This window comes from Mytilus galloprovincialis, chromosome 2, assembly GCF_965363235.1.
Source record: "Mytilus galloprovincialis chromosome 2, xbMytGall1.hap1.1, whole genome shotgun sequence".
NCBI lineage: Eukaryota > Metazoa > Mollusca > Bivalvia > Mytilida > Mytilidae > Mytilus > Mytilus galloprovincialis.
The window spans coordinates 99,223,024-99,250,245 of NC_134839.1; the positions used below are offsets into that span (position 1 = coordinate 99,223,024).

Here is a 27,222-nt window from a genome sequence, read left to right on the forward strand (position 1 = left end):
TAAGTTTCTTGAAGATTTATTTATATCATAAAACATATAATATATATCAAAAGCGTAATTGCACTTGGAACCATAAAAAGATTAAAATAGGAAATCAAATATTTGTTCATACTATAACAATGTAGATCAATGTAAACTATAAATCATATTGTATAAATGCAGTTCAGTATGAAACAATCTGTTTAGTAGTAGATATACTTTTATAACCTGAGAAAAGTTAAAGGGATTTTTCTGAAAAAACAGCTTTTTGAGACATAACTTTAGTACACTCTGGTAATGCAAATATTATGCTATCAGTATACGAGACATTTTTATTATTATCATACTGATCATTGGATGATACCTTAGGAACTATTTTACTATCATGTATTTTTTGCTGTTTATTGTATTTCTTGTATAAAAGAATAGCGACCACTACTGCAGTGGATACCAGTAAAAATGCTGCAAGTACTCCACATACTAGTCCAACTATTGAATCACCATCTGATTGTCGAGATGACTGAGCTGTTGAAGTATCTGAAACAATTTAAAACAGAAAAATGAAAATAACAACCTTACACGGTTTGATACATGTCTTATTATATGCTTTCAATAAATAACTTGTCATATGATAATACTATATTTCTACAAGTGTACGTAGTAAGGTTAATATTTTTTACTTTGTTTTAACTTGTGTACTGCGCTCACTTGACGAAAATCTTCAGAATTGTGACTCACAGCTTATACTTTACAATATCAATATGCAGAAAATAGGAACAAATAAGTTTATAATATGCCCAGCTCTTTATACAATTTCATATCAATGCTTTTAATGTCAAATATGCTAGTTTCGGTATAAATTAGTTTATCACCGACGTCATAATATTTGACAAGTTTGAATATAGGACCCAATTGAGATCACAAGTACCCTATATACACAATATCAAGCCCAATAAGGACTACATAGAAGCGTATGGTCCATTGTAATGTGAGTATGTCGGCTTAATTACGGTTGTATAACATATGTTCAATGGAACAAATGTCCCCACAACTACGTGATAAAATCTTAGACTAATAAGTTATCAGATTTCCATCATATTGATATGATCAAAAAGCAGTAAGCGCAAACTTTAAATTGCCACTTGCAATTAATATTTTAGCGTATCAATTAACTGAAAATCAGATAATCGAAAATTACCAGGCCTTTAAACCCTAGTCACAACGAACCCACGTCACATCTATGCAGCGCCTCGACATGAAATTTTGTCAAATCGCGGGTCATTTGTGGTCGTCGTACGACAATCGCACGACAGTCCCACGATATTTTGAGCATCGTGTCGCTGTCGTGGACAAAAAAAAATTGGACATGCACATTTTTTGCTCTAAGATTTTTTGTAGTGTCACTGTCTTGTAGAAGTGTCTTACAACCGTCGTGCGATTGTCGTGCAATAAACACATTGTCGTGAGTATCAACATAAACCATTTTAATCAAACAATCGTCACATGACTGTCGCAAGACACTCATGATACAGTCGCACGATTGTCTCACGAATACCAAATATCGTACGATGCTCGTACAACATAGATTGTCTGTCATACGACAGTGGTACGTTCGTCGGCCAACATATTTTCGTTTTATTTAGAAGAATACAATTCGGCGGGAATGAATGTTTGGAAAAACATACCGTCTACCGTTTAAAGAGAATGGCTATTCCATCAGAACTATTATACTTGGCCCTGCTGAAAATGCGCCTTCCCGGACTCCAACAAGGACAAAATATGGTTCTTAAAGGGTTGATTCGAGCCCGTGAACAGTGAAGGAACCAGCGAAACGCCTGACGTTGGTTGGTAAGCCACGAATCGAACGGCGCCTGATGTTTGGGCAGTATAGTACACTGATGCAAGAGTTGGAGTGGGAATATGCCGGTGATTTCGTTGGATTCATACAGATGGAGCCTGGCATATTTCAAGAGATTTCTATTAGAGTCGCATCACAATGGCACAACAGTCGTACGATATAAAATATGAAAACCTGAAAAATAGCCCCAAACAACTTACGATTGTCGTACGATTATCACGCGACTGTCGCACGACGGTCACACGACCGACCTGCAAAAAATCCACGACAGTACAATTACAATTCTTTTTTTTCTGTCTTGTACCTATCGTGGAACCATCGTGGACATGTCGTAGCTGATGTGATTACTCGAAATATTTTTTTGACATTTTGCACGAAAGTTAATAAAGAAAGCCAATTGTAATATACCGCTGTTTAATAGCTCACAAACCAAAATCAAAGGAAAACATCGAGTAATAGAGCCCTCACAGGTGCTTTTCTTTACTTCATGTTAAATGTTGAGTGTTAAGTTGTACAAGTACTTGCATATGATTTATCAAAGCGTTTATACATTGTACGTATGCTCTTCTACTTTATTATTCTGTCAGTGAGAAACAACCTGGGAACAATAAACATCTAAATCAATATTTTGTAGAAACAGCTGACCTTTTAGTATACTTCAAGGTAATTAACGGAAGATATGCCATTAAAACGCCGGTATGGAGTATCAAAATATATGACACTTATCAAAATACCTTTATTTTTGTTATTTGCATAATGAAATATGGACGCAACAGATGATGTTTACAGGATTATCTCTCAGGCTTTTAGTTTTATGTGCATCACACACAAAGTATCAGACTGCTTTGTTAGTACCCTTAATGCTTCTTAAAATTAATCAATTTATTAAATAAAGAAAAACGTACCTGATTGAACATATGATAACAAAAATCCTCTCTTTGCACTTGCATCATCAGACTTGAATTCAATATGAAAACTGTTTCCTAAACTAGTATATGTGTGAGTAGGTTCCCACAAATCTTGCGTGCAGAGTTTTATTGTTGTTGATCCTGATTTAGACAAAATGTTGACATCTTAACAAAACAAAAATTTAAGGACCATCATAGCATCTGCCTATGTGAACATAATTTGTTTTAATGCATACGAACAAATCTTAAATTTTAAGGACTTGAGCTACGCTTTAGACACAAAAATGTTTCGAAATCGTACAAATGCTTGATATTGAAATGCGATTGCTTTATTTACAGTCGTTTTAAGTCAGCCGGCTAACCGCTTTTGGCATTTGATTCGGCAAACAAAAATATTCTCTCTCATTCCGGTAAGACAATGATTTATATATTTTTGTATACTATGACATAAAAAATCGTCATTTCAAGATTGCTCTTGCTGTTCTAATCGTTTACTTTTAAATTACTGTATATTTCGTGTACATGTTATTACATTGTACACGTTATTACCTGTACAAACATACATTTTGTACAAGTAATTACTTGTATTATGCCATCATGCCACCATGGCTAAAAAAAGAAAAAAGACAAACAGACAAATAATATTACACAAGAAAGAACATAGAAAATTAAAAACTAAGCAACACGAATCCCACCAAAAACTTTGGGTGATGTCAGGTGCTTCGGAAGGGTAAACAGATCCTGCTTCACATGTTGCACCCGTCGTGTTGATCATGTAGTTACAAACCCAGTTAAATGTTTCTTTGTCTTAACTCACTGGCGACATGCTTTCGCGGTCTTAGATCTAAGATTGTAGAAAAGTCGTCTTATCTGTAATCTTACCGATGAGATATTCCCGAATGTTACATTTTCCCCAGGAGACACTTATCCTGTCGACCCATTCGGTTTCGCTCCTTTTCGAGTGCACGCGATTCACACAATTTCGTTGAATTATATGAGATTTTAACATCGGTAAACTTAGGTCGCCCTAATGGACAAATAAAGGCAACAGTAGTATACCGCTGTCCGAAAGTCATAAATTGATTAGGAGAAAACAAATCCGAGTTAAAAACTAAAATTGAGGGAAACACATCAACTTCAAGAGGAAACGAAACAACTGAACCACTGAAGTGCAGCAAAAAACCAAACGAGAATGTAACACAAACATAAACGACATATAAGATAACAACTGCCATTTTCTTGACTTGGTACAGGACATTTTAAAAACAAATGGTGAGTTTAACCTTGATTTGTGGCTAGCCAAACCTCGCGCTTTTATGGCAATGTTAAATATAACACTAAAAGGACAACATTACATGACAGGACTACAGTTCGAATAAATAGGAATAAGTAGGAATAAATATCTTCCTATATCTAAGAACATTCAGGACAGAGAAATACACAAATAAACAATACAATAATACATTTCGACATGCAAAGATACCAGGCTTATAATTTGTTACGCCAGACGCGCGTTTTTACATTTGGATCTAACTCACTAACATCTCATTGCATGCATTTTAACAAAAATAAAACACAAACAAGGCCAACACTGATTTGTTAATGCCGTTAACATTAATAAAACTTGTAAAAGAAATACTCATTTTAGCGCATCGAGAATATACAGTTCATACAGTGCTTTATATTACAAATTGTTTAAGTAAATTAATTGCTAATTTTATTTGTATCATCATAAAATGAATAGTACAAGATGTTAACAAGAAGAAACAACGACACGTCCGGAAATGTCAGGGACTTAGTGCATTTCCATTTTTCAATAGTTTATTTGCCAGTCACTAATTGCATTCTGTTTTTAAACACGTTTGATATAGGTCGTTTTCTTTGACAATGATATACTTGTTCCGCTATACCAAACAACATTACCTGCTCCTGCAAACCATCATTAGAGGTATATAGGCGTAATAAGCGACTTTTAAACAAAAATGTATAGTGATATAAAAAAAAATGCAATACAAATGTGTTTAAAGACTGCAAGTTCACACACATTTCGCCAAAATAAAAGGCTCTTTCTGAGGTTTTTTCATTGTCAGTAAAAATGTATGTCCCTCCTAAGGGAACCTTTTATACAAAATATATCTTCAATAATATGGTCAATTACGAAATTTGCAACCTGGCTGTTGACGGATACATCATTGATTTTTTTCTTTATGTGCAATGTGGGTAGAGATTAAAATCAGACAAATTTTCCCTTTTGCTTTTATTGAGCTTACTGTCTCTTGTGTTAGTGTGTCTCTTTTTTCAAAGATTATGTTCTTGTTATACGCAAAATAATCAAACACATACCCGATTCAGTTATTGCTATGTAATCATACCCACACGATGCTTCATTTTCAATATCCATAAATAATATCTTCAAAATAACATTGGCGTTTGAATCTGTTGTTGTGATATCCCATGTGCAATCTTTTTCTCTGAAAATACGAAAACAAATATCACGCTTAAGTTCAGATGCAATGATTATTCTTCGTACCATCACGTCAGCAATGGAAACAAAATAATCATTGGTATAACTCTGCTAGTGTTAAAAAGAAAAGGTTTGGATGCAAAGCAACATTTCGTAAAATATAAAAAGAAAACCAAACCAATATTGAATGTTTATGAATAAAAGGCGCGACCGAAGAAGCAATTTATATTATATCCGACGAGAGTGCATTTGAAGAATTGAGAGATTGATCTAGTTATAAACCCAGATTTAGTCTAATTTTTGAGCTTCTGATTTTTTCATTTGACAACGGACTTTCCATTTTGAATTTTCCTTGGATTTCAGTATTTTTTTTTTTATTTTACTTTTAGTAAGGCGTTATTATGAGTTGTAGTTTATAATGAAATAACTTCTATATGCAAATGCCCCTGTTCAACACAATTTGTCTTTATATTGCAGAAAATCAATGAACGTTTAAAAGTAAACCTTAATACAACGCAAACACAATCTTATACAAAGAACTAAAATATAAAGGAAAATATGTTAAGATACATACAGTGGGTAAGTACTCGGAAAGCTTGGACTTGATAAATACTGCTCTGTACTTGTGGCAATCAAATTTTGTGCTGATATACACCCTGTTCCAGCTTTGAAAAAAAAATACACGTTGTTTTTTCATACCTTTTAAAATGTGCTCCATGCTATATAAAAAGAGAACTTTTGATTGTTTCAGATACTTTAATTTTCGTCGATTATTTGTTGACAATTACTGGAAGCAACCCATACAGTTTAACAGGGTTTTAAAACAAGCAATGCATTATAAAACTCTAATATCAGCTCTATCAATTTAAGTACATTAATTGAAAAGTTTTCACTCAAATTTCTAATTGACCCCTTCAAATATAGTGTTAATATTAAAAAGTAGTTGTTGACAAAAAGTAAGGTGAATGTAAGCAAGCAAGTCAATTGTTAAAAAAACCTTGCGAAAATTATGTAAAGTTGTGTCTTTGTACTTACAAAAATCATTAGCACTGATCATATACATAAGAAATCCTAGCTCAGAAGCTGAAGATGTTGCGTCTGATGTAAAGGTCGTGTAAACACTTCCAGTTGAAGCGGTCTGATATCCAAGAGTTCTTGCACCAGAACTTGGTGAGCATTCATTTGTGTGTTTTTGGGTCCCAGAAGTTGATGTTCCTAATTTAATATAAAAAATAAAGAGAATATATAGTGGATAAGTTAAAAATGGGAAACGGATTAAAAAGTAAACATACGCAATAAACAAAATACATTTAAGAAGATGGACAATTATCCAACACTGCATCTTTATTTTATATCTCTACCTGTGTGACGTTTAAATTCTCATCAACTGATAGGCTCGATTCTACCTCAGAGTAAATGTTAACCTAACCTTGTGCCTGTCAGGGTAAGAATTCGGTCCCCGTACTTAAAAAATATTTTATCCTTCATGGGTGGATTAAACAGTGATAAATAAAATAAAAAAATAAAAAAGCAATGAATGAGGTTGATTAATTTGATATATGCCTTTTTGTGCTTCTTTGTTAATTTTTTTTATAGTGATTAAGATTATAACAAAATGCTGACTGTTGTATCCCTATTTTTAACATTTTTACCTATTATGTCTGTTTGTTTTGTTCACGCATCGTTGTCAATATAATAAAATTTGATGCGACTGTCATACAGTTAAGAGGTTTAGCTAGCTATAAAACCAGGTTCAATCCACCATTTTGACATACGAAAAAACCTGCACCAAGTCAGTTTAATGACAGTTGTTTTCCATTCGTTTGATGAGTTTGAGCTATTGATTTTGCAATTTGATTAGGGACTTTCCATTTCCTCGGAGTTCAGTCTTGTTGTAATTTTACTTTATTCACAACGAACAAAATATTTACAACAATCCACGTAGAATACGCACATTACAATATATCTGAGTAAAATTACTGTATCCCCTTCCCCATGACATACATCCAAAGTCAGTAATATCTAATTGGATTCTATGATAATAAAAGAGTATTGTGTATACATTTGCTTCAATTCAATAGCTACTTTTTGTGTTCATAAGAAGCAGATCAATATAATGAGCTTTGTAAATTAAAGATAACATGTACATCCAGCAAATTCGGAATTTCGGTAAGATTTTCAAATTATTTCTCTAATTTACAGTTTTTCTAAATTTACACAACACTAAATAGCTAGATTTAGCTATTTCAGTGTTACACCAGAAATTCTACACAAGAATTTACGACAAAAGGGATAATTTTTCTTTCCCATGATTAACTTTCCTTTTTTGAAGGTGATGTTCATTTTACACCGTATTGCGGTGTTTCTACATTCGAACTTGTTCGCTATGCCGGTGTTTTTTGTGACGATTTGGACTTCAATGAGCGTAATCTGTAGATTTCCAGAAAATAGCCAATAATTTCATTACCACAAATTACTTAAAACCTTTACTAAATTCTTCCATTGATACAAAGATTTGGTTTGGAAGTTTGGCTATACCTGTAGACAACTTATTTTAAACGCAATAGCAAATCTTTGTGTTGATGTTGATGACGGAACCCGGAAATTGGTATACGATCAGGATAAACTTATTAGTGTTATGCATAATGATTTTGTTATCAGTAAATTAAAATTATACAAAACATTATTGTTATACAAATATGTACTTTCACGGTATTACAATTTGTCTACATCTACATTTGGCATTGTAAAAGATCATGTTTTCTCTGTATATGATTTCTTTATCTACATTTTTTTAGGTTGGTTAACTGATTGATTTTTGAGTCTTGAATACATTTTATCGGTTGGTCTTTGCTTTGAAATATCTGCCAATAGCTATTCGTATCTCACGTCTGTCATTTTTTGTTGTTAGGGTTGTTATGCACGAGGAATGGTAAAGTACTCTGCCACGTCTGGTGTGTGTTTGTTTTTGATTTTGCATCTGTCTTGTGTCGATCTTATGAGTTCAGTCTGTCCCAACTACTTTTGATAGTTTGTTTTGTGTTAGGCGATTACACCACTGTCCCTGGCTAGGGAAAGGTTAAACGCTCAACTAATTTTAACACTGGCACATTTTTTATGTACCTGTCTAAAGTCAGGAGCCTCTATTTCAGTGGTTGTCTTTGATTCATATCTGCATATGTGCTTTTCGTAAATTATTTCCTTTTTCATCAGACCGTTTGTTTTTTCAATTGAATTGTTTCGTATTTTTCAGGTCATGGCCCTTTCTGGCCAACTATACGGCTTTTTTCTCATTTTGAATGTAGCACGGTTTTCTATAATTGCTTAAACCATCTTCATTTGAACTTCGGTGGATACAATGTAGTTGTCTCAAAATACGTCCTTTCGCTCAATTTAGTCTTTTTCTTGATTTTAATTATTTATTTTTGTCCACCCCGGTCACATTGTAATAGCAGATATTTCAGGGACCAGATAGTCTGCGTATGATCCATATTTATTCATGATCATTTATCAATGAAACAACGCATCAGTCTATATTTTTATTTAAAGCTTTGGTAGCACATATGAATTGATGTCATTTACGATCGGTTTTAAATCAGAATATCTATTTAGCCGATCATATATTGACTTGTGTACCGGTTGTAGCACAATTAATGACTTATTGTAAGAGTATCATTATTTATACCTTTACTGTATCTAGTATAAAACACAATTTTCAACCCCCAAAGCATTTCCAGAGTTACTACATGTCATGTATGAGCATAAGATTACCCTATGCATGCAAGTATTATATTTGGTTCACAATAATTCGAATGTTGATGGATGTATGATTTTTTTATAATACACTTTAAAAGTTTTAAAAGTGTAAAAGCAAATATCTTACCATCATAAACATTAATGGCGTCTCCAGCACAACTTAAAGTGATGTCAGTAACTCTAAATAGAAGGACGGATCCAGATATAGAGGTCGATCCTAACCAAGCACAGTTCGAGTTTCTACAAATAAAAAGAAGCTGTAGAAAACTTTGTTGGAGCTATTTTTAAAAAGTTATGAATTTATATTGTGAAAGTACCTGAATTTAATTATTTATTTTTCGATTTAATCTACTTTCCTTTTCCTTTTAGTAGTTTTATTTTTCTTTTCTTTCTTTTTTAAATCAAAAGATATAAAAGGTAGGGAGAACACTAAATTAAACATATTTTGTTTGCTGAAATAAAGTCATTTTATAATTCTTGCAGATTGTATGAAATTAAATTAAAACAAATTCTGAAGAATTGTGAGAAAATAAAAGTGAAGATAAAGAAGAAAAGAATGATAAAAGAAAGGAAAAAAAGGAATGTGTTAACTGATGTAACTGTGTAAGGTTTTGAAAGAACATTACACAACACGAAATCTTTTAGAAGTACCAAGTCAGGAATATGACAGTTGTTGTCCATTCGTTTGATGTGTTTGAGCTTTTGATTTTGCCGTTTGATAAGAGACTTTCCGTTTTGAAATTTCCTCGGAGTCCAGTTTTTTTTTTGTGATTTTACTTTATATGATCACAGACTTGTCAAACAAACTGCACTTTTTTGTATTTATTAGTTTAACATTCCTAGACATTATTATATTTAAGTCTACTTAGAAGCTTCGGTAACTAGCAGAGAAATTTTAATAATTTGATTCTGATATCATTTATATTTAGGAGAAACAGTACATACATAGCATAGCCAGGCGATGGATATCCTGGTGGAGACACTTTAACTGTTGTGTATCCGACAGTCTTACTTTCAGCAGTACCAGAACATTGTCCAGACACTTTCCAGATAACAAATGTTAATACCAATAAAAAAACAAAAGCACCATTCATTTTGCTACATAATGCTGCATAGTTGCGTCCATGTATATTGCTTTAAAATATTCAATTGATCAAGTAGTTTTCTGTTAAAATACCATGGATTCACATCTGAAATGAAATAGATGAAACTCTATAAATAAAAATTTTAATTTACAATAACCTTCTTGTCATTAAGATATCTTGTTTAAATGCTACCATAGAAAAAGTAATTAAGCCAGACTGTTTGAAAACTGTATAATAAATACCTTGTCTCCAGATCCCATCGGCGTTTGTTACGTAAAGAAGATCATATTTATTTTATTCAATCCTGTTGCAATCTTATTTTTTTCAACAATTTTAAATCAGACAAGTCAGGATACTTCGTAATACAATTGATAAAACTAATATAAAGAAAAACAATACCTCTGGTTCATTTTAATATTTAAAAAAAAAACATATACAGTCTTACCAGAACATATAAACCTATATATTGTTTACTTTGACGACGCACCTCGTCACAATTTCATTTGGGTTCTAAGCAATTCCGAATGTACGTCAAATTGTTCATTGATTAAGCTCCGTTTTATAGTGGGGTTTGTGCTGCTCAATATTAATACGGAGCTGTATATGTGTAGTATATAAAGAACTGATGTTGTCCGTTTGCCTTCGAAGAGTTGTGAATTTCTTAACTCACTTGACACCTTCCCCATCAACAAGTGTCCCTTACAAAAGCTATTCGACATCTGTATTCTATCTCTTTATGTGAAGTCTTCGTTCTAATGTTGACATTTCAAAAACATAATTTGTTTTGTTAAACAACTTTTCGTCCATTTTCTTATTTGACTGCATATTATTGACGAGATATCCTGACATTACATAGATTGACTAATTAGGAACAATAATAATCAAAACCACTATACACATACTGTACCTTGATGACAGTTATGGAGTTACTCCCTTAAAAGTTAAAACTGCATTGTAAATGCATAGACGATAATTAGCAATCATACCTAGAGATTATAGAAAAAACTGTCAAGATTAAATCCGTATATTTCTATCAGCAATCTAATACACCGATATTTATCAGGATTAATTACTCGGACCTTATTTCAATAAAGAGGCGTAACTAATTATGAAAAATATTAATTTTAAAATGAAAAACGTAGTCAAAATATTTAATTAACTTATGATTGACAATTCAAGTTGAAAAACTTGACTGCGCTCAGTAAGTATGATACCATTGTAAATCGCCATTGAATTTCACATTATTTTTTTATCTTGTTTAGCCAAAGCTTTGTCATGTAGAAAGTATTAGATTCGTGACACAAACCTTTACTTGTCTGACATAATAACAAAACATAATAGTGAAATGCAAGTTGAACTTCTTAATTTTAATTACAATTGAAATAAACTAATCGCTTGAATTCGTTTATTACACTTCAATTTCACATTACCCATAAAGAAATAATATGATATAATATATACAAAACATTAGTATGTCCCAGGGCTCCTACAACACACTGTCTTTGTACTTTTTTTTGTTTTGTAAAACAATATTAACATGACGAATAATAAAAATATTATTCAAAATCAAATCACTTTTATAACTTACCGAATTCATTTTGATAAAAAAAAAAATAAGAGAAATTATAGAAGTGCCAATAAAGCAAGTAAGTATATGTGCTTGCAGCGTATTACGGGGCGCGGTTGGGACTTGAACATTTTGTAATCATAATCAATTTTGTATATACACAAAATTCAATTCTGTCATAACAAATTCATTTTTGTCTTACAAAACTATGTTATACAGACTTGTTTTATGAGAACTTTAATTTTTTTACTGACAAAATTCTTTTTTGAAGACACAATTCGTTTTTTGTCATGACAAAAATATTACAACTTTGTCGAATAGGTATGCAAATATAAACTTATTTGCATACAAAATTGACTTTTGTTACCTGATATGGAAATTAAAACACAAAAGTCAATTTTGTGAGACAAAATTCAATATTGTGTTTATTTTTTCGTAGACAAAATTTAGTTTTGTTAAACAGAAGTGAAAATTTGAAAAAAGTCAAGTGTCACAAAGGTCAATTTTCCCAAAAGTCAATTTTGTATGCAATTTATTTTTGGATATGCAAATGAATTCTCTTATCACAATTGTGTAAGAAGGCCTCTCCTTGGATATAGTAAACGCTGGTCTCGCAGGTTCAAGGATATGTCATATGGCTGATGCGCTTTTCTGCAAAAGTAAGTAATACCTAATAAATAGATTTAAGATGGTGAGGTATGAGTGCCAATGAGACAACTCTCCATCCAAGTTACAATTTGTAAAAGTAAACCATAATAGGTAATAAAGTATAAAGTATGACCTTCAACACGGAGCCTTGGCTCACACCGAACAAAAACATGTTATTCATAAGTCTAAAACATAAAAGAAAAAATGTTCAGTCTCTTTATTTTGTATGTACGTATGAGACATATACTCAAATAGCATGTCAAGAACTATGTTCTCTCATTTTGAAGCGTATAAGAGTATGAATTTTAATTATCATATACATATTGCTTAACCTGTTTTTCCTTCAACATATGGAACTTTCAAAATTGTTAATATGAATTTTTTGTAAGGTATAAATAAAAATTGACAAAGTCGCGTGTTGTGTTCAATTTCATCGCTAATCTTCAATGTAATTACGATAATAGGGTTATGCACCATTCATAATGTATTACAATATCTGCTGGTAAATTATATAATATCTCAAATTCATTAAAAAAAAATGCACTTTTGGATTTCAATTGAATTGAATGCAATTAATTGATATTCATTTATAGATTTCTTCGGTTTTGATAGAGGAGAATAAATGAATAAATCATACAATAATATAGATGAATGCATAATTTAACTACTTAGCTTATTAATTAGTTATGGTCTTTAGAGTTTAAATAAGGAAACTATACAAGAATTTATACAGCACTAAATTTATTACATTATTAATTTATTACATTCATTCAAATGAAAATAAGAAACTCAAGTATTTGGTTTTGAATATTGTGGAATAGGCAAAAGTCAGTGCAGTTTTAGTGATGACGCGGATCGGTATCATTCGACTGAATGTTTTGAATTATTCTAATATTCGCCCAACAATTCTCCATGTATAATAGCATAATATCTATATTTTTCTCTGATGTTTCACAAACCAACCCCAAAACCTGATTAAAAGATCTTGAAAAAACAAAAGCAAAAACACTATTTGAAATATTTAAAATATTATTTACATTAAAACAGCACAACTTGCTTTCGCTTGCAACAAAAATGCTTTCATTAGCAAAAACTATATCATTTTTAAAAATCAAACCTGTTGTTTGCGTTTTAAAGTATAAATAAAAAAATATATGCATTCCAGTCATTTTATTAAATAAAAAAAGAAGAAGATGTGGTATAATAGAAAAACAAAGAATATGTGGTATCTATTTAGACACAAAATTAGAACATACACACACAAAAACACACAAAAAGCAAAAGCACAGCGCTTTCGTTGCTGTTCTCCATCTCAAATATGACTACCAATAAAACAACGATATATCAGAGACCTAATGACGTAGGTGTAAGCCTCATATTTTAGATAACATTTATATTTCTTTTAAAAAATGTCCTGTACCAAGTCAGGAATATGGCCATTGTTATATTATAGTTCGTTTCTGTGTGTGTTACATTTTAACGTTGTGTTTCTGTTGTGTCGTTTGTTTTCTCTTATATTTGAGTGTGTATTCACATTGCTATAAGATGTGTCGAGGTACTTTTCTATCCCAAATTCATGTATTTGGTTTTGATGTTATACTTGTTATTCTCATCGGATTTGGCTAATGCTTAGGTCGTTTCTGTTTGGTTACATTTTAATGTTGTGTCGTTGTTCTCTTCTTATTTTTAATGCGTTTCCCTCAGTTTTAGTTTGTTACCCCGATTTTGTTTTTTTTCCATCGATTTACGAGATTTGAACAGCGGTATACTACTGTAGCCTTTATTTATATCGAACGTTGTTTATCTGTTTTAAAATGAAAGTTACATTGAAACAAACTTGCTTTCATATTGTTAGGGTTGTGGTGTTTAAGGTAAATCCAGAAAAGTGCGTCGGACACACTCACTTGTGTTTCTAAAAATACCAATATATGAAGCTTAAAAAAAGATTTCTACAATCCAAACCAAAGTGAATAATTTTACATATTTAAAAGAATTTGTCCCCTTTAATGAGATGTAATCGTGAAATGATTGTTTGTTGCTTGAAACCCATATGAGCTTGACGTTTAAATAAGTCCTAATTATGAACATGTATATCGTCTTTCTTTTAAGCAGATCTGAGTTAAAAGTACTCTAGCCTTCTGTAAATGGATACCAGCTTCAGTATTTCTTCGACAAACCATGGATTGTTCTCTATTAAATTAAAAATATCTATTTAGATTTAGAGGGTATATTATTTAACAAAAATGAAATAAAAAAAATCCTTGTTTGTGGTTTGATTGTTATCAACTGTTTAGAAAACTCCGCACAACTAAACATAGGAAGAACAACAAAACTATAATTAACCAATAACAATTGACCTCTTATAATGTTACAATACATAATATAAAGCCATTTTTTGGCAACAGGAATCATCCAGTATACAACAAACCGTAATAGATCACCAACCAAAAACAAACATTCAAACAATTACGTAGCATGCATATCGAACAACACATGGTTTAAATATCTTGACTAGGTCCAGGCACATATTCGGGATGGCACAAACATCCCCTTTCATGTTTTATATCTTTAAGTTCTAGATTACATGATCAAATAAATGGTAAAAAAAAATCCTGAAAAAAAACATCCTAAAAAAGATGTAAAAAATCAAAAGGTACACATGTATATGATCCATGATTCTAATAATCTTTATTCGAGTTCCCATGATTCAATCTTGACAAATCTTCAAAATAATAAATTGCGCAGTTGCATGGCTGCTTACATCATGTACATACGCTTGATATTAAGAAATTTCTGTAAAAAAATAGTCGATATAGAACTACTAGAAACATACTTACAAACATACGTGTTTTAATGTATAGAAACTCCGTAAAAACTCAATCATATCATACATATTAATACCAGAATTGTTCTGTTTTTGAAAAATAGCCGTCTTAAATTGTTCAAAAATAAAATAATAAATGGATTACGTGTATGTGCATGTCTATAGTGCGAACAGACATTTAGCGTTGAAATACACACCTGGTGTAGTAAAACTACTAACTAAAGATTATTGTTATTAGATGCATAGCTTGGCTCGTATGTATAGTAAAACTAAATAATAAAAGATTTTCCTTCAATAAGACACTTAAATTAAGGAAGCTTTTTCGTTTAGCTCAAATATACCTGACCTTGAATCGGAACCATAATTTGTAATAAAAGTGCTCATTGTTCAATAAGTATAAACATTCAAAAACAATTTCCTAACTATACAGTTGTGAAAAAAAACACCATTTTATGACAAAATATCGCATTTACTTGTATAATGTTTGCCTTTCAAATAACCATTAGAGTAAAGTGAATGGAATTAACATGGCAAATTACAAATGTATTTTTTAAAATAAAAATTTCAATCATAAAAAGATAAAGCAGATTCACGATATCTTAAGAACACTCTTAATTGCAAAAAAAAATACAATGATCATGTGCTTCATTTATTTAATAGCTTTTAAAACCTTTGTGATACTTTATTTGTGTATATAAAAAATCTTTAGAAATCTTAAAATGCATAAACTTGAAGTGCAGTAAATAAATATAAGTTATACATTTAGATAGCGTTCAATATTTGCAATTAAATTTTCAGTTTCATTTAAATAATTCAACCATTTTACAATTAAATAACGTGACTTTCAATTGATCGAAATGAATTAAATTGTCCAGTTATAATATCTAAATCATTAGTTCTCCTTTCCGAAAACGCATTCCTACTTGTTGTTTTAAAACACAAGTGTTAAATAGACCTCTTTAAATCAAGAAATTTGATCTGTTATAACAAAAATGCTAATATATGTATGCTTTAGCGGATAATCATTGGTCAATGTCAACACAAAATTCTTAAGATATTGACGTAAAACATCAGAATGGTGTAGAAGAAAATATACCTACCGACTTTGAAAATTTAATGTATGGCAATGCTTTGTTTGATATGAACATAAACACGCTAATTTTTACAAAAGTGCAGGGGCCGTGTCAACGAAGCTGTCCTAGGACTAAGACATATCTTAGGATGGTCTTAGGACACGTCTTAGTCCTAAGTCGGGTTAACGAAAGTCTCCTAAAATAAGATATGTCCTAAATTTGGTCCTAAAGTTAGGATATACAATTAGGTGTCTTAGGATAGTCCTAAAGGTTACATCGTCCTAAAACGTAATAAAAACAACAAATATGGCATAAACTCAATACTAAAATACTAATACAATATTAAACTAGTATCATTAGATAAAATTAATAAAACAAAATATTGTTTTATTTTTGTTAAAGATTTAATTGTATTATATTTAACTATTTCGTGCTTCCTTTTTTGAAGCATAAACAATACTATCATCATAAGCAATATATTTTAAATAATTCAAATATGGAGAAAATTTTACTTCTTTTTTACCTAATCCTGATTCGGTACATGTAATGAAATCGAGTGGACCTAAAGACAAAACTAGTTTATGTACTTAAATTGCAGCACAAATATGACAAAGTTGTATGACCATTTACCTTTTGTTTTCGTACTAAATTCATTTATATCTTTTTATCATATTTAATCACGTATTTATTAGTATTCCGTAAAAACTTTAACTTTTATTTTGCGTTAATTGTTTTCTATATAAGAGTCATCCTCCCTCTCTTTACATATAGGTTCTAAAATACAATTCAACCAATGTCATACAAAACTCTACATATATTTTCAATTAAATAAATGTGTTATGATGGTCCTAGGACCATCGTAGTTAGGACTGTCCTAAGACAGCTTTGTTTTACATCCTAAGACATGTCTCAGACACGTCCTAAAACCATCCTAAATAATGTCATAAGACCTATCTTAGGACATGTCCTAGGATACTTTCATTGACACGGCCCCAGAATTATATTTAAGAGACCAATCGCTTTTCATAGTTTATAGACATTACAATTAAATATATACCAATAATAATGTAATTACTTTTTGTTGACTTCGAATGAGAATGAAATTGTTCATTTTTTCCTAAGACATAAATCATCCATTTGATTTTGTTATAAAATCCGATCAGTTGACAACAACAATTTAATTGAATTGTTTAAAATACAATAATAACTTACCTTTTGAGTAAATATTTATTCTAAGATTAAAGCAACTATTAGGTAGGTCTATCAAAAAAAAAAAATTACGGTCAACTCGACTTTTAGGAATCAATGAGCCATGTCGTTTAAATTCTTGTTAATTTCATGTCTTCATATTAATATTGTTTATGATGTTATTATTATGGTATTTTATTTTTGTTCGGTTATTTATCATTTGTATGTAATGGAGAAGACGTTCTTAGTTGCAAAACTTGTGTCTAATCCTATTGTCAATGTTTTGGGACAATAAAATATGTTTAAACTACACTAAAGGACTCTGACCGATAGAGGCCGCTGAACATTTGAGTTATTGTTGAAGTGGCTTCCGTTTTGCCAAGCCGGATCTAAAATGCGCTTCTAATGTCCGTCGGAAGGGTGACAGTACATGACATGCCTCGATTCGGGTAATTTTGACCCTGTATACACCCCTCTTGTCGGGAATCTGTAGTTAATCAACGGGAAATGCCAAAATGAAAACACGGGAAAGTAGCTGTACAGAGATACACGCTACATATACTCTTTCTATAACAGTTACACGGTCTACCAACACGTTGGTAAATAAATTGTTCATTGACGTATATTATCAGCATCGTTAATTTATTTTTGACTGTATCAGTGTTTACATTTACAGGTGCCATACTTTATTTTCAATTTTGAAGTAGGAAATCTAAAGTTTACGACCAAGACCATCTCAGAACTTTTGTATGAAAAATCATAACGAATTAGGGCCATCCAAAGACATATCTGACTTACATGGCCCTATCAGTAAATGCACATGTATTGTAGATATTGCCAATTTTATGAATGTATAAGAAAATTATAATGATTAAGCATTTATTATATTCATCGGTATTTTTTAATTTTTTTAATTACAATTAACAATGAACAAAAAAAGAGGAAAACATATTAACATTCAATGATATTAAAGAAAAAAATGATTGAAATTGTTTATGTTTGCAAAAAAAAAAGAAACATTTTACATTTACAGAATCAAAGAATGTATAACGAACTAACCTTTTAAACAATTATTGTTCTGGTTAATAGAGTTATGGCATTACACCTTTCCATATAATATCGCTATTTATTAAGTTATTTATTCACCTTCACGTGTCTTACGCCCATTTTCTATTTTCAAATTATTTATCAAGTTATTTGTAATTACACTTTCACCAAAGAAAGTTGTCAACTAATATAGTAAAAACTCTTCCTGTGATTTTGTTTTACATGCGCTATGTTGAAACTAAACTGTTCGGGTTTTTTTTTTGCCTGAATATGAAAAATGAAACAAAATACTATTTTTGTCATAACAATCTCTGTTTCTTAATTGAAATCCATGTTGGAGAGACAAAAACATCATATGAAATATATTGTAATATAACAATATAACCGGCATTGCTGGAAGTGTTCTTTCATCAGAAAAACAATAATCTTTTATAATTATAAGGGCTATGTTTTTTAAATAATACACCAGTTTACTTGAATAATTGAAAAAAAAAACTAAAATGGAAATACATCATAATAAAATTGAGAATGGAAATGAGGAAAATGTCAAAGAGACAACTAACTGACCAAAGAACAGATACCAGCCGAAGGCCACCAATGGGGATTCAGTGCAGTGAGTAAACACCCCGAACTCGGAGGTGGGCCTCAGCTGGCCCCTAAATAAAAATGTGTACTAGTTTAGTGAAAAACACAGTATACATACAGTAAACATCAGTTTAAAAGAAGTTCGAGTCCGATGTCAGAATAGGTAACAAAAGAAACTAAGCAAAATGACAATGATACATAAATTAACGAAGGACTACTAGCAGTTACTGATATGCCAGCTCCAGACCTCATTTAAACTGATTGAAAAATTATGTTTTCATATGAAAATCAAGCACAATAACTCCCGTCTGGGGTTTAGAATCATACCATTATAAAATATATGAGAATAAGATAACCCGTATCACGCCAACAACTGGTTTTAAAATAATGTGTTCCGATGCAAAGACCATATGAGTGAATCAATAGTAATACCAACATATGCCATCTTTAAAGAACTGACAACAGTGTCGTAACTATATCCCCTTGGAATAAGATTATTCAAACGTTTATTTTAAGCTTTTGAGGTGAATGCTGACATTTTTGTGCTTTGTTAAGAATATTACCATAAAAGATTGGAGGTCTGAAAGTTGAAGTATATTTACGAATGATGTCCTCGTACCGATAATACATTTTAGTTAATGTTTTTAACTAGTTTACGTTATCTAAAATATACGTTGTAACACACACGAGCGCATCGAACAAATTGAGATATATAACCAGGAACAAATCTCTTTAGTGTATATACTGAAGTTGTCATTATTGAGAGCCAATCTATCATCTAAACATATAAAAGTGTTTATTAAAGTTTTGAATCAGATGTTAGTTCGGTTACACATATATAAACAGTCGAAATTACATAAACTTTGAACGAAAATTCAATTTTAGTTAACATCAAATACATTTGAAGGATTGGCTTATCCTGTTATATGCACGAATGACTCTTCCAGTAGCAAGTATCAAACTTAGGAAATTGACAAAACTTGTAAAAGTATCACACAATTGCAATAGAGCTGCCATGTCCTTTATTGGCTATTACACTACTAAAAACCAAAGTATTTTGAAATAAAATACTTTGAACACTTATTTTCGAATTGCAGATATGAACCATACAACGCGAAGATGGTATAATTAATCTGCTCGTCCAAGACATATCACATGTCTATGATTGTTCTTATTATCACACACACACACACACACACACACACACACACACACACACACAAATTATGATAACTTATAACTGTACCTATTGAGAATTTAACATATATTGGAGAATAACCTTTTGTTAAACTGGACATACGTTAAAGAAGGAATAGTGAAAAACATCACGAGACGAAAAATGGTAGAAACCCAATTATAGCAGGAAAGGCAATGAACAGTAATTGTAGCACATATCAGGTTTGACAAAGACTACATTGTAGTTGATGTTTTGTGATTATTTATTTTTGACCGAATGATGACTGTTTATTGAATTAAATGAACGATATCCTCATGCATACGTCTAACATAGAATTAACATAACGAAAGTTTAACATATATATGTGTTTTTAAGTTAAATGTACAGTGGGGACAAATAAAAGACACATGTGAACACAATAAAAGAAATACATATGAATTTGATATTGAGGACAACTTTCTATGTAGTTTTATTTTATTTTTCCAACCATAGAGCTTTCTGAAGAAAAAAAGAATTCCTAATAAGCAAGGTTGTTTCAGTATCATGTACATATTACATCATGTCTTGATACAGTACAAATAATCTAAAATTCATTAAAATGTTGTCAAAGAAATCTCTTATGATAAATTTACATAAGCGCATGACTATTTATTAATCAACGTGTAATTTGAGATATACGATAGAATATCACAATCTTCGTCTTCAAGATTAACCACGAGCGATACCGACTGATTGAAATCGACTTTACACAAGATTTACGATTACCATGAAGAAATGGTTGACCAATACGATGCGTCTGTATCTCAACTCATGATTAACAGGTAATTGCTGTCAGAGATATATACATGCACATGTAGAATAATAACATTTTTTGTTTTTGATACTGATTTTATCGGCAAGAATTGACGCAGATGGTCTTTATGCCTGTGCACGAAACGTCTCCGCATTTTTACATGATGGCATTGCCTAATATTTTCATTATCAAGTCATCTTCATGATCTGAAAAATATTAGGCAGCAAGATCAAAGGGCAAATGTTCAAATTGCTTAGTAACTTAAATATCAGAAAAAAAGTCGTTGCCTGGACGGTTAATTTACCGAACTAGTTTAACATTGCCGACACAGCTGATATGTTTAAACTATATGCTACTTTATTTTATTTATGTTTTTAATTTATGGTTTTAAAATGGACCATATATTTGTTTGGGTCTCTTCCCTCAACTCTTAAGCAAAAACAAACAATATATTGAGCTGATAAGAGTAAAATAATCATACTTATTTTATCATTGAACGTCAATTTATTGCCTTTGAAATGATGGCATTAATTGCTCTTTTGGTCTCCCATTGAACAATTGAAGCGCAACGAATTACTTGTTGATAGCAGTGATTTTGTTTTCTGGTTTTTGTGACAACTTCTATCTTTTTCTTAATTTACGATGCAATTTTACTTCACTTTAATTCTTTTCTAATTATCTCAGTTGATGCTTTTAGTTACGAGTCTTATCTATGACGTCAAAGTTACAAGTGCTGTAAAATTTCTTTTTATTTCAACACCTTAAAATTAAAGTCTGTGCATTTAAATCGCGCAATTGGTAACTACTTAAAACTATAATAAGTAGTGACAGTTACCATCACATACGATCTAACTTGTTATCACGCGAATGTAGTTGACACAAATGACTTCTTATTTGAAAACATTTGGGACAATTCTATTTGTTGTTATTTGATAAAATAGTCAATTACCTTTCAATGTAAATACTTCAAAATAAATAAATATGAATATACGCTATACGAGTATTCAAGTGTTTGAGAACACCTAAATATTTACAATAAAAATAATTTAAGTATAATTTATTATTTTTAAAGTTTGGTTTAAAAGAAACAACGAATTAAAAAATCATTCAACTTATAAGTGCAAAAGACTGATTTTATTTAAACTTCTATTTCTAATTCATCACATAACATTACTTTTCTTTTCCCTTATAACGACTCAAATAAATTATATGAAATAACAAATAATCGCAATAAAACATAGTTCAATACATGAAACCGAGAAATAAAGGAAAGTAAGTGTATAACACTTTATATGCAATTCTTTCAACATCCACCCATCTGAGTTACAGGCTGTTATGAAGTAAATTTTAAAGATACTTACAAACGATATTCTTGGCATAAAAAGAAGGACAGGTTATCCAATTACAGATTCAGAGTTTATGCAGTGACACATCTTTTAGACGGTGTTTACAACTTTGATTTTATACATTCGTATGGTACCTTTGTCCAACTGTGTCTGTAACTTCTCATTACATAAGACAAACTTGATATAACTTAATATGTGATTCGTATTACTTAGTCTGTAGTTTTATATGTTGTGTCTCGTGAAGTATTATTTGTCTGTCTGTCTGTTTGGTTTTTTTTTTGTTTTTTTTAGCCAAGACGTTGTCAGTTTTTCGAGGTTGAATGCCCCTCTGGTATCTTTCGCCACTCTTTTTATATAGAAGAGACAAAAGATACCAACTGGACATTCAAAATTTATAATTGAAAAAAACCACTGACAAAGCAATGCCAAAAAAATTAAAAGCTACGAAAAAAATGCAAAACACTACATAGAAGACTCATCCACAAAAACTGAGTTTGATTTTAAATGCTCCGGACAGTACACAGATCCTAGTCAACATATTGGACAACTCCGGACAGTACACAGATCGTATTCAACATATTGGACAACATATTTGAGGAAAAAAATGTAATGTGGACAGGAATGTTTAGTCGGTAGATAGAACAACATGGCATCCGTAACTTTGATCGAGACAATCATGTGAACTTGGCATGTACTTCATGTATGTTGTCGACTTATGAATATACAGTCGTGTTTGTATAATCTGAAGTGCTATTTGATACTGTATTTAGTGCCGTAACCTTCAATATTTACAATAAAGAAGAAACGAAATACTTCTTCAATTAGGAAATGTAAATGCAATTTGTGGTATAATTATATGTGGTTGTTCAAACTCATTTGTCTCAAGTCACGGGAAAATAAATACTGACACTAAGTATTTACATAAAGGGATACTTATCTTTTATTGAACCGTTCAGAAGTTTGTAATTTAAATACTTCTTTAAACCTAAGCTTATTTACATTTGCCAATAGGATATTTGATTTTCATTATTAATCACGTCTGTCATGATTTATTATTTTGCATTTCGAGGAATGTTATTTTTAAATTCTTTATATAAAAAAATACTAAATGGCCTTATTTCTGGAGCATTTTCAATATATGCAATAACATTATTTTAATAAAAGAGGGACGAAAGATACCAGAGGGACAGTTCAACTCATAAATCGAAAATAAACTGACAACGCCATGGCTAAAAATTAAAAAGACAAAAAGACAAACAATAGTACACATGGCACAACGTAGAAAACTAAAGAATAAACAACACGAACCCCACAATAAACTAGGGGTGATCTCAAATAAATCATTCTCTGAAATGTATTTGAGATACATTTAAAATGCACATTTTGATGCTGAAACGACTAGGGAAAAGTATTTAACACTATCTAAACTGCTTTATTAGCATAGAAAGTAATAATTCCTAATTACCAAATTTCGCTTTTGAAAGGGAGGATATATCGCAGGAAGTATTACATTACGTTAATTTTTTTACCTGTCAATATGTCTTTTTACAGTACGATACGCTCACAGGATGGAAATGTATATCTTTAAGTTTTTAATTGCTGTGAGATTTCTGAACAGCATATACCATATCTTCACGGATCCGATCCGATCAGAGACCACACTGCTAGGGTTCAATTATAAGTGTTGATTTATATATAACCTGATTTTGTTTTGTATTTTCCTCCCGCTAGATTTGGATTGAGTTTTACAATTTTCTTAAAAAGTCTTATATGAGTTCAACTGTTAATAGTGCAAGTACGAGAATATCTTTTCATCATCAGTGGAATTGGAATCATTTATACTTAGAATCATAAAAGCAGTTGAAGAACCGTAATTAGGAAAACTAGAAAATCCTGTAATTTTAGTGCAAAATATTTACCAAAATTGGATCCTAAGTTTGACCCAAAGGTCCAAGTCAATTATAAATTCAAATACATTAAGCTGTTGGAGTGACATCAATGCGATAGCAAATTAACGATATAAGTGAGATTTATGATATGGAACATGCATATGAAGGTGTATTTGAGTTAAATTACATATATTTTGAACAATCAGTCATATTAGAAATTCTTGAATTTCAATCATTTGCATACAGCCATTAGCAAATGTACAATCAAAAACAAGAATTATTAGCGGGATCTGCTTACCCTTTCGGTGTACCTTGAATAGTCCAAAGTTTTAGTGGGGTTCGTGTTGTTCAGTCTGTAGTTTTCTATTCTGCTATGTTTTGTGTTCTGCTGTTTGACTGTGAGTTGTCTTTTTTGTTTTTAGCCATGGCGTTGTCAGTTATTTTCGGCTTATGAGAGTGAATAACCCTTTGGTATCTTTTTCCTCTCTTTTACCAATACAGGAGCAATATAATGACAAAATAGTTGCCTTGCCAATTTTATTTTATACTTGCCTAAACCAGGTTTAATCCACCTTAATCTACATAAGAAAATGCCTGTACCAAGTCAGAACTATGACAGTTGTTATCCATTCGTGTTTAAGGCTTTTGATTTTGCCATTGGATTAGGGACTTTCCTTTTTGAATTTTCCTCGGAGTTCAGTATTTTTGTGATTTACTTTTGCTTTTTTGAATTGGTCTGAAATGTTATGCATATAGGATTTATTTTCGTCAGATTTTAAATTCTTCCCCTCATCTCATGCATCTGCCTTTCCTTTATTTTTCAGTGTTATACCGAACTCTTTGTTTTAGATAAGCATATAGCGAACAACATGTTCTGCAAAGTAGACAGGCACATTTCTACTAATTTTCCTTTCTTAAATTTGTCGATGATGTTGATTGTGGGAAATGCATTTTGAAAAGAATAAATGTATCTCCTATATAACAAATTTAAAGACATTGTTTTGTCCTTTATAAATCATTGAAGTATTTATTCCAGACAGTATTATATGTTTCAACGTATATGTTTCAACGTTGAATATGTGACCAAGGATTTGAAATTGAGAATGGAAATGGGGAATGTGCCAAAGAGACAACAACCCGACCATAGAACAGACAACAGCAGAAGGTAACCAATAGGTTTTCAATGCAGCGAGAAACTTCCACACTCGGTGGCGTCCTTCAGCTGGCCCCTATCAATAGTATTTCTAATAAAAATTTTAATAATGATATGACTGATATTTTTGTTTTTTTGAACGCTATACAACTTGTAAGTTATAATTTATATAATCATTAAGCATGCATGCTATACCGATGAACTATATCGTTCAAAGTAGCGAAGAATTGAATGGGGTATCATATTTAGTGCTTTGTCTCGAAATTTAATTCAATAAGGACTTAAAAAAACAACACAGTTGATTAAACTACAAGTTAAGTTTGGAAGATATTTCAAAATCTTATTTTATCACAAATCATAAGTCATTGAGTATTCAATCTAAATCAAATAAACTGCCAAACTAAATAGACATTTATTTTTCATCAAAAACAAAACTTTTTTTAATCCCGCTGCATTTTTGCGCCTATCCCAAGATAGGCGCCTCTGGCCTTTTTAAGTCATATATGATTTTTAATTTTAGTTCATTTATATATTAAAAATTTCGGAAATGAGTATGACGTCTAATATCACTGAACAAGTATCCATTTTGTTAAGGGCCTAGCTGAAGCACGCCTCCGGTGCGGGATTTTTTTTCGCTGTATTGAAGAACTATTGGTATCCTTCGGCTGTTTTCTGCTTTTTTGTCGGGCTGTTGTCTCTTTGACACATTTCCCATTTCCATTCTCAATTTCATACTATACAAAATAAATCAAAATCAAGTAGTAGATGGCAAATACTTGTACAAATCCCGAAATTTAACAAGATTGATGTATCATCATGCAATTGATTGAAAACATTTAATTTTTCAATTCATATAAATTTAGAACAGTTTTGTCTTATTTAGTTTTGTGTGTGTGAAAAAATATATAAAATAAATGTAAAGCTAAAAACATTCATATATTTAAGAACACAATTTTACAGATAGACATCAATTGTGAAACAACACTTTACTTACATGAATCTTTTGTTCCTAAATCTTTTCTTTAAAAAAAACACAACGTCGTCAAAGAATGGCTGAACTTATATTAGTCAGACACTACCCCTGTTGTTAAAAATATTCGAGTGACATATCTACAATCAATAACGGTCAGTATATGTCTGTAAATTTTATTGATTGACATTTAAAGGTATAAAAAATACAGTTTGTATGTTGGTCGAGATAACTATCAGTTGTAATTTATCTAAAGGAAAAGATAAAAACAGAAGCCTGTAAAATGAAAATGTCTAAAATGTTATCCTTAGATATGCTTCATGACCTTTATGACCTTTGATTTATTTTTACATTTGTTTAACTACCATTTTTTATCTTTCTATATGGTATGGTATTTGCTCATTGTTAAAGGTTTTGTGGGTAACCTGTAGTTAATAACAACATTGTTCTTTGATAATTTTTTGGATATTTGTCTCAGCGGCTGTCATTGTGTCCAAATTCCAACCGAACAATTTTTAAAGAATCTGACAACAACAACGTACAAATGATATCGATAAAACAAATTTCAGCTGCTATATAAAAATCTAATCGATCAGTGGCTGGACATTGCTGGTTGTTATAGTGTTTACAACATAGTGTATAACTAGGCCATGGACCATGTGGTCCGAAAACACAATTATTTCGCAGTGTATTTCTTTTGGACATTGAATTTAAATTTAAAAAAAAACGCACCTGATAACTCAAAAAGAGTTTTTCAGTGTTACAGTAGTGTTTTACTATTGGGGCAAATTATATCAAAATTATTGAAAAGTCTACCATAGTTAACTCAAAATATGGACGATGTTAATGGGGTTTAAAATTCAGTTTTACAGTTTCAGACATGATAATTTCTGACTTTTTCAAACTAGACAA

At 31.0% G+C, this 27,222-nt stretch overlaps 1 protein-coding gene across 2 annotated transcripts; it reads right to left on the reverse strand.

Moving 5' to 3' along the window:
- Positions 1–26,482, reverse strand: LOC143065078 (embryonic protein UVS.2-like). Of its 2 annotated transcripts, none has more exons than XM_076238414.1 (8): positions 26,335–26,482; positions 9,911–10,155; positions 9,093–9,205; positions 6,245–6,424; positions 5,784–5,874; positions 5,089–5,216; positions 2,743–2,886; positions 1–516 (listed from the first exon to the last, which is right to left on the reverse strand). In XM_076238414.1, exons 2-8 carry the CDS (start codon positions 10,057–10,059, stop codon positions 218–220), a joined length of 1,104 nt encoding a protein of 367 aa, XP_076094529.1. In that variant the 5' UTR covers positions 10,060–10,155; positions 26,335–26,482; the 3' UTR covers positions 1–217. The 2 variants fall into 2 exon arrangements, with proteins under 2 accessions (XP_076094529.1, XP_076094530.1); XM_076238415.1 differs by lacking the exon at positions 26,335–26,482 and adding an exon at positions 10,958–11,096.
- Between the last annotated feature and the right edge of the window lie 740 nt (positions 26,483–27,222).